General features: G+C 39.6%; 1 protein-coding gene across 1 annotated transcript in view; it reads left to right on the top strand.

The window, feature by feature from the left end:
- LBR (lamin B receptor) overlaps nt 1-4680 on the top strand; it is a 13347-nt gene extending 8667 nt beyond the window's left edge. Inside the window, exons 7-13 of the mRNA XM_008939100.1 lie at nt 240-434; nt 1272-1375; nt 1793-1918; nt 2015-2183; nt 3389-3469; nt 3571-3693; nt 4495-4680. Of these exons, the coding sequence (XP_008937348.1) occupies nt 240-434; nt 1272-1375; nt 1793-1918; nt 2015-2183; nt 3389-3469; nt 3571-3693; nt 4495-4655 (959 nt within the window). The 3' untranslated portion in view covers nt 4656-4680. The remainder of the gene's footprint in view (nt 1-239; nt 435-1271; nt 1376-1792; nt 1919-2014; nt 2184-3388; nt 3470-3570; nt 3694-4494) is intronic.
- Nucleotides 4681-9521: the final 4841 nt, after the last annotated feature.

Raw genomic sequence — 9521 nt, 5'->3', positions numbered from 1 at the left:
CTCAGACCATTCCTGCCTCTTGTCCTTTTGACTTGGATCACAGGAAATTTCAGGGCATAGATAGAATGTCTTAGGTTGTTGTGCCCCAGAATTTTGAACCTCAGGAGTATGGGATGTATAAGAAATTGCTGGGATATATCTTGGAAGATGTGAAAATGCAGAAAGACTGAACTGGGTAGGTTCTATTAGAATTATATTTTTTTTATTTTGGCTAATTTTTTTTTTTCTACATCTTTTAGGGTTTTACGCTTTTACTTTGACTGCTGCAGTGATTGGAACTTTATTATACTTTCAATTTGAACTTGATTATTTGTATGATCACTTCCTGCAATTTGCAGTATCAGCTGCAGCTTTTTCTATGGGGTTGAGTATTTATCTGTATATTCGGTCCCTGAAAGCTCCCGAGGAAGAATTAGCACCAGGTGGAAATTCTGGTGAGTTATAAATATTTTGGATAATTTCTTTCCAATTGTTTGCTACAGTTTCATTGTTATGAATGAAAGACTAGATTTTGGGCTGGTTATTGTAATACTGTGACTTCCAATTTCTACAAATGTAACATTCATGTTGCAGGTTAAATGACAGTTTTTTGCTCCTATGTAGATCCTGTAAAATGCTTAAAATTTTAGTTGAATTACCTTGGTTAGCTTACGCCTCACAGTATCCTCAGTTCTTTTGTCAGTGCAGTATGTACATGTGTGAAGGGAAATAATAAGTGGTCATAAATAGTGTTTTCTTTGAAAAATAAATTTCTAGTTTCTGTAAATGGCATAGTAGTAGCATTCTGTAACTGTTGTGCAAATTGGTTGTTATTTGCAAACTCAGTTCAGGGTATCTTGAAGTCAAGGTACTTGTATTTTCCTTCTTTCCATCTCTTTTGATGGACAGGTAATTGTCACAGGTAGAGGAACTGTTGTTTCCAGAGAAGAGCAGTGAAGTAGGAGGAAAAGCAGAATTAATTAATACCATAAGGTCATGTTCATGGAAGCTGATGAGAGCTTCAGGCTAAGGCTGAAAATAAAGAAGAAACAAGTGTCAAGGAGAAAGAAGCCAACAGCAACTTCTAAAGTGTTTAGTCTTCCTAATAAATAAAATATATGCGCCTCTTCAAATATAAACCGTGTGGGGTTTGCTTTGTATTTTGCATATACTCTCACATTTTTCTTGCCAGTCTGAAGACTTTATTCTATTTATACTGAGAGAACTTGAATAGAAAGTAGTGGCAGATGAAAGGAAGAGTACTGCTAACAAGGACTGTGTCTTACCTGCAGGGTATTTTGTTTATGATTTTTTTACTGGGCATGAATTAAACCCTCGTATTGGCAGTTTTGACCTCAAATACTTCTGTGAATTGCGTCCAGGATTAATTGGCTGGGTGAGTCAGTTATCTTAGTTATTTTATTTCCTTAAATATTACACAAATTGATTTTTTTTAATGCATCAATAAATACCTACTGTATCCTTAATACAGTGCAGACAGGAAAAAAGTATGTACAAACAGTTCCACATTGCCATATTTTCAATGGCCATTTTTACTCATCAGGAAAATTTTTGCATTCTAGCTTCTTTGATTTTTGGGAACTGGAAAGCATTCTTCCACTCTTCCTATGTTAAAGTTATACAACATCAGAAATGCAGTTAGTTCCAAACCGTGGCTTGTGAAATAGGCTACTACTTGTTTAAACATAAACACTGATCAAAACCGTCTGTATTAAAATGTTCAATAGAGTAATAGAAAAGACCACACTTTCTTTTACAAGGAAAATTTGTAATCAAATATTGCCTACACTAGGTTGTTATAAACTTGGCAATGCTCTTGGCCGAGATGAAGATACACAATCAAAGTATGCCATCGCTGTCCATGATACTTGTGAACAGCTTTCAACTCCTCTATGTGGTGGATGCTCTTTGGAATGAGGTAAATTACACTTGTACTAAATTGCTACCATTTCTAAGTACAATGCTAAATGAATGAAGCTTTGTCAATTCTGAATTCTTTCCTCCTTGTTTCTAGGAAGCTGTTTTGACTACAATGGACATTACCCATGATGGATTTGGATTCATGCTGGCATTTGGGGATTTGGTGTGGGTTCCATTTGTCTACAGTCTGCAGGCCTTCTATTTAGTTGGTCATCCTACTGCCATTTCTTGGCCTGCTGCTGCAGCAATTACTATTCTGAACTGTAAGTTATAGTACATGTTATTGTTCTTGGTAGCAACAGTGCAGTATTGATTTTGTTTCTTTGAGTTATGAGGTGAAGCTTTAGCTAAGATGCAGTGATCATATTTTCTGTCTTGCCATATGTGGTAGAAGCATGTTACTATTTAATAAAAATAATATAATAAAGTCTCATTTTATTAAATGAAGGCTACATGAGACTGGAGACCTAATTTTTCTGTTGAGAAGTGTCTTTAGATGCTGTCTGGAGTCGCAGAAGTCACTTAAAAAAATTTTGAAGTGTAGCAGGTGCCTTTTAAAGTCAGTTTGAGTGATTGCAAAGGAATTCTATTAAAAAAAAGTCAGTAATTTGTTGGCTGTGCTTTACTGAACTTGGGGAAAAAAATGTTGTTTAACAATTTGCATCTCTTTCCATGATACCCACACCACAGTTACAGACTCATTTGACTGGAAAACATCTGCTTTTTCCTAGCAAGTGTATCTTTGGGGGACCTTAAATTTGCACCAAGACAGCCTTGTAGTTTGTCCCATTTATCTAGGTATTAAACCTAAAAACAAAATATTTTTTTTAGGCATGATAAAGAATGTAAAAACTTGGAAAGAATGTGAAGGCATACAATTTGCTATGTGCAATCCTGAGAAATAACAGCATCTTTTTTTCATTTCAGTTAATTTTTTTTTTTAAACATCTTTATTTGGAGTATGTTGTGATCATATTTTTTCAGTGCAGCCTCAGAAAAGCAAATTTAAGCTGCATTGTGAAAGTGATGGGGGAAATTAATTTCAAAACTAGATAATACTTAATTTCCTGGTTCTTCTAATAATATGAACTTGTTGGGCAGTTTATGGAGTAGGCACTGTAGCAGACTATGGGGTTGCTAACAGAGCTATAATCTCATAAACTGCAGCACCTCACCTTTATATGAATTTCAAACTCAATGTCACATCAATGAACTGTAAGTCAGATATAAATGTGAAAGTAGATGTGCAATTAAAGCTTCTCCAGTATCTTGGAAGTTAGTGATGTGCAAGAGCAGATGGAATGCAGGTTCTTAGTAGTGTTTCTATGTCACTGAAGCTCTGAGAACCAGAGAATATCAGTTACATCTCTGAGGAGATGTAATAAGCATGGCAGAGAGCATGTGGGTGCTTTGTTGAAGGAAAGAAAAGTGCAAAATACTGAAAATGCAAAATCATATTTATTTCCAGGTATTGGATATTACATATTCCGTAGTGCAAATTCTCAGAAAAATAGGTTCCGAAGGAATCCGGCAGATCCCACATTGGCCTGTAAGTGCATTTTTGATTTGTTCAGTTGCTGTACAATGTCTCTTTGTACTATTGAAATACACACTTCAATTGTTATGTTGACTACAATACTCTGTTCACAGATCTGAAATTTATACCCACTGCAACTGGAAAAGGGCTTCTTGTCACGGGTTGGTGGGGTTTTGTTCGTCACCCTAATTACCTCGGTGACATCATCATGGCTCTGGCATGGTCTCTACCCTGTGGTAAGTTCCTGAAACTAAAGTGGGTTTAATCAAAGATCTAGTCTCCCTGGAGCCTTTGCTTCTGCAGGCTGAACAACCTCAACTCTCAGCCTGTGTCACAGAGGTGCTCCAGCCCTCTTGACCATTTTTGTAGCCCTCCTTTGGACCTGCTCCAACAGGTCTGTATCGTCTTTCTGTTGGGGGCCCCAGAGCTCAACACAGTACTCCAAGTGGGGTCTCAGCAGAGCAGAGCAGAGGGGGAGAATCACCTCCTTCAGCCTGCTGGCCACGCAGTCTCTTGCTGCAGCCCAGGATGAAATTGGCTTTCTGGGCTGCAAGCACATGCTGCCAGCTCACATCCAGCTTCTCATTCACAAGTCAAGTGGCGTGCTCTGAGCAAAGCCAGAGTTGTCATCAACAGACAAAAGAGGGAAAACCTTGTGGGCCAGCTCAGTGCTGGAGATGTTTCACTATTTCTCTGGCTTGGATAGCTAAAGAGCTGAAAATACGTGCCAGCTTTGCATGCATTGAGAGTGAAGTTGGTAGATTTTGAGACTCTGAATTTTGGGGGGCTGGTGAGTCTTTTTTCTGTCTGTGTGTAAACACGTCGTACAGTTTTGCACTATCCCATTGAGTATTTGATGCTTTACAATATAGGATGCTTCAGTCCATCACAAGTTTGTCACCAGCTCAGTACACGTTGGACTCCATCTCAAAGGCCGTTTTGAACCTAGATGACCCTGTGATTCTATGCTGTTAATAGCTAACATTTCTGGATTATTTTTTCAGTATCTGTAGTGACTCTCTGACTTTATTCTCCAGGTTTTAATCACATTTTACCATATTTCTACGTGATATATTTCATCTGCTTGCTTGTTCACCGAGAAGCTCGTGATGAGCATCACTGTAAGCAGAAATACGGCTTGGCGTGGGAAAGGTATTGCCAGCGCGTGCCCTACCGCATCTTCCCTTACATCTACTAGAGCACTCCAGATGCCTGATTTGCAACTACAGTTAGCTTCTTTGCAAATAAAAATATACCTCTTACCTTTGCACTTGGTCTATTTATTATTTAGGCTTTTAAAAAAAAAAAAAAAAAAAGAAAAAAGTGACCAAACAGTGGAGTGCATCAACAACTATTTACAAGTAATTTTAGATATGTGAGTTATGTGAACTGACTGTCTGTGACTTCAATTTTTTTAAAAAAGGTGAATTTTAAAAAGTCTTTGAGCCCTAATTTTTCAAGGTAAATTTTATCTAGAATCCTGAGTTTACATTTTTTTACTGCATTTAATTAAGCACTGTGATGTAAAATATAGTATTTTCTTAATACAATGAATAAAGGAATTCCATCCAGTTCATTTTTTGGTGTTGTACCATCTGACTTTAGATGTCTGACCTAGTTGCCTGAATTGGAGGAGCAGCAGGGTCTTTTTGGTTGGTGGAGCTGGAAGCAGAGGATTTGACCCACCCAAGGGGCCCGTGCCATTGGCAGTGCTGCCCTGCAGCCCCGGGCCCAGAGCTGGCACATCTCAGCTGGCTCATCGTCTTCCCTCCTGGCTTTTCATTAAAGGCATTTTTGATCAGGGAGGCTCAGGTGGCTCCTCCTGCTCCATGCCTGCAGCAGGGATTAAGGAATGGCACTGGGAGAAGTGCGGGGGCACAGCTGATCCCCCCCATCCCCACATTCTCAAGGCAGTTTCAGCACCAACTGAGGGGCGACTCTGAGCAGCACCCCTGGCTCTGGCTTCTGGCTCAGACTCCTGAGGATAGATGGTACAAACTTATTTCAGCTGTGGGCAGAGCTGAGGGAGCAAGCAGTGAACCTGAAGTCTGCATCTTGCATTGGACACGGGGTAGCAAAAGGTGCAGTGCCTGTGTATTTGTCAGGAAAGAGTAGAAGGACCACAGCTGGCTGATTCTGAACTTTGTAAATTCTGTTGTCATGTACCATAGTGTTTACCCAGTGTGTATAATAAGGCCTCTGTGTTTTTGCTGTACAGTTTGGTTTTGGAAACGCCATAGCTTTTTTAGAAACGGGAGAAATCAGTAACTAACTCCATTTCCAGTAACTTAAAAAAAAAAAAAAAAAAGTTCATAGGATAAAGGTTTTTTGTAAATTAGTGTATTAATTTTGGAAACAACTGAAGCATTCATTTAAATATTTGTATTGACATACTTGCTATGAAAATCTAAGAGATGCTCCTCGATCCAAAGTTGCTCTTTTAATTTGGCATTGCTACCTCATATGTAGGTTTTGCCTTTTGTACTGATGCAGATAGAGAAAATAGCTATTTTTTTGCTATTGATATTTAAAACAACATTTTTTTACGTGAACCTGTGGTTAAACTCAACCACTTCCTAATATATTTTTGTATATATATGACTTTTTAACTAATGTATGTGTTCTAGTCGCTAGTTGTTCTTTGTCTAACTGGCTGTAAATCAGATGCCCATGCAGTATTTACTTTATAAGTAGAATAATTTTATATTTCCCTGCAATAATCTTGCATCAATTAACTAGCTTTTATTCTGTCATTGCAGCTGAGAGCTTTTCACATACATCATACATGAGGTTTATAACACAAATTGTCCAAAAAAAGCTTTTTAGAATCTAAAGTATAGTGCAGGTACCTCTACTTGGCTCACAGGAGGGTTCCTAATACATCAGAATGTGGCTGTTATTCATCAATTACTTTCAATTCTATTAAAACGTTGGTGTAATTGAAATCTAGCATATGACTTTTTTAATAGAACCCTCTATTTTGTACACAGGCATTTTTTTAAAGATAATTGTACATTTGAATTGTATATAATGTAGCTTGATTGTGACTGTCTCCTCTGAAAATCTGTATGTTAGTGTTGTAAGGAAAATGTTTGAAGACAAGTACTGGGATTGCTGGAGGCAAACAGCAGTGCCTGTAACAACACTGGAGAGCATTCGCTCCTGTGAAGCAGCAGATGGAACTGGGATACTTTTCTGAGTGGTTGCTCAGTGGATTAGTGGGAAATAGATGGATCATTTGACTGCACCAGTTTTCAGCTGGTGTTCTAAAATGTACTGAAGTGTGGGGGACAGTTTTAACTCCTCAGCATGTAAACTAGGAGCTGCTACTGCCATCCCAGTTTCATCTGCTTTGACAACACAAGGATGTTCAAATGTACTTCAGAGCCCTTGTCTTTCAAAACAGATCTTGACCGGTGGTAACTTCAGTTTATTTTTACTTGATGAGTTTTATGTGAATTTGATTTTGAAGTAATTGTTTATAATACAAACAAGTTTAAACTAAAATAAAGCTTTTGCTTAAAATTAAGTAGTGCTGCTTTTTTTTTTTTTTGCCTTTTTGTTTTTTTCCTCTTCCCCAGTTCATGGTGGTGGTGTCTGCAATAAAAAAAAAAGTCATTGATTTGCAAGATTGCTGGATCTGTGTGTCTTGTGTTTGTGGGCTGAATGTTACAAGCTCATGTGCAGTGCTTCTCTTAGCCTGTCTGGGAATTTTAAGGAAAGGAGGTCTCTCCATTTAAAAGGAGGTCTCCCTTTCTCCTTTATGCAGAAGTTTACAGATCTACCATCAGCCTGAGAGCACATTTGTTCTCTGAATCGGCTCTGTCTGTGCCACCTGCTTTGTACATCTGCCTGGACTGAAGAAAATCCAAGTGCTAAGAAGTAGGTGGCATGGCAGGGAAAGGAAAAGCAGGCTGAAACCCCTCAGTGGATAGTAACTTCCACTGTTACTGGAAAAGATGATGGCTTAAGAGAGGTGAAGTACTGCTTGTTAGACATGACTGAGAATTGTCAGACACTGTGGGAGACCAACTGGAAGCTGAACAAATAATGAACTTGTAGCCCCCCTGGAACAAACCAGCAGGGCGTGGATGAGAGCAGCAGCGATGAGGGAAGAGATGAAACCCAGTAGAGACCCCCTGAGCCTTCCTGGAGGGTGTTTCCAACACAAGAGAAAAAGAACCCTGGAGCAGAACTGCCGGAGCTCTGCCCTGCAACAGAACTGCAGAGGGACCGATGTAAAAGGGTAAGGCAAGTGCCACTAGGTGCCATTTGAGAAGCAGACCAGAGTCCCTCTTGGCTCGACCAATGCTGGAGCCCAGACCAGTGGTCTCTTCATCTCTCTCTTCCTCTCTCTCTTTTTCTGTCTCTCTGTGTCACCTGGAGGTGACAGTGCCCGGGGTCTTAAGAGATTTCCAGTGAAATGGGCAAGGCTAATGCATTGCCTTGTTTTGCTACTTCATACTTGTTGTGGTTTGAGGCTTGGAATGGGGTCGTGACCTTCCAGCAACTGGGAGGACCCCGGGTGGGTGTGAAACCATTGTATTCCCTCCCCTTCCCACACACACTCTGATAAGAGGCAGGGAGTGGTTTCTAATTTCACTCCTGCCTTGGAGCTCGGAGAGGAAAGTTCTCCTTTCACTCCGTGGGACCCTGGAACCATTTCTGAGGGTTTTGTATATTTTATCTTTTGTATTATTCCCCTAATCTTTATATATATAATTTTCCTTACCTCCCTTTTTCGTTTTCTGTTCCTTGTTGAACAATATACTTCATTTTTTTTAAAAGTGTCTCTCTCTCTCTCTCTCTCTCTCTCGAGGGGGTGGGGGAGAGGCGAGTACATAGTTCTGTTCTGTGTGGGTCCTGCCCTGAACCCCTTTTTACACGGAACCAGGACAATACTCTTTAATCCAGAAATAATTTTAACTGGATAAAGACACAACACTTGTTTTGCCTGCATTATTTTATATTTTTCCTGATGGCTTCTGTGAGAAGTCAAAACCAAACAACCCTGTCATGTAATAGTGGGATACAGCCGAGGGGGTACTGCACAGGAAATAAATCCTGTGCTAACCTGACCTAAAGTGAACAGGAGTCTAACAGAAACATGGTGTGTGTCTAAAGGAACAGGAATGATCATTTTTCCTGCAGAAGGTTACTTATCACAAGTAATAAAGCTGTTTGCTTATATTACATTCACACTAGCTCATTAAAGCCTTATTAGAAGCATAGCTCTTGCCTCTTGTGGAGTGGAAGCTGTTTTGAGGAGCGGGTGTAAAATCTCTCCATCCAGCTAATGGGTGGAGAACGTCTTACACTTTCTGCATATAACAAAAAACTCCAACATTGTTTTCTCCTGGGGAAATTCCCTAAAATTAGAAGAAAATGTTTTGATAGTGTTTTTACATTTTTAATATTTCAGAAAACTAAGTGCTGAATTTTTTTTTGAGACATTTTTAAGAAATAGCAGCTCCACCTTTTTGTATATAAAAATGTAAGCAGTAACAATGTTCTGGAGTTCCACGAGAAAAGTATTTCATGCCCCAACATGGGAGCAGGGAAGCCTTTTCAGGAAAAGAATCAAGTTGTGAAACTGGATGGGTACTCCAGCTTCTTTTGTTTTTTTTGTGTGGTTGTTGTGCACTTGTCATGCCAACATACCATCCATCTCCCTCCTCGGAAGGCTATCCAGTGCTGCTGGAGCCAGATGTGTCAAGAAATCTTCCTGTTGTACCTTGAGGTAGTTTGTTCTCTTGCCATCTAAATAGGGGTAGGAGGTGACACTATCACAGGCAGGTGGACTACATCAAAACATTATGACTTCTGTCAGAGTTGCATATCAAATTCCATGCACTTGGTGGAGCAGGTTATTTACTAATTGCTTGTTACTTCACTGAGTGGGCTCCGTGTGTTCCCCTTGATGCACAGCATGTCTTACTGGTGGAAAATTGCATTTTTTGAGTGCAACCATTTGCTTCTCTGCTTGCCCTCCACATAAAAGGCTGTAAAAGGGTAATAGTTGAGCAAGTCCACGTATTCCTCAGTTCCCTCCTCAGCCAAAGCA

Source organism: Merops nubicus, unplaced genomic scaffold (assembly GCF_000691845.1).
Source record: "Merops nubicus isolate BGI_N331 unplaced genomic scaffold, ASM69184v1 scaffold5684, whole genome shotgun sequence".
In the NCBI taxonomy this organism is placed as follows: domain Eukaryota; kingdom Metazoa; phylum Chordata; class Aves; order Coraciiformes; family Meropidae; genus Merops; species Merops nubicus.
This window is presented reverse-complemented; position numbering and strand designations above follow the sequence as displayed.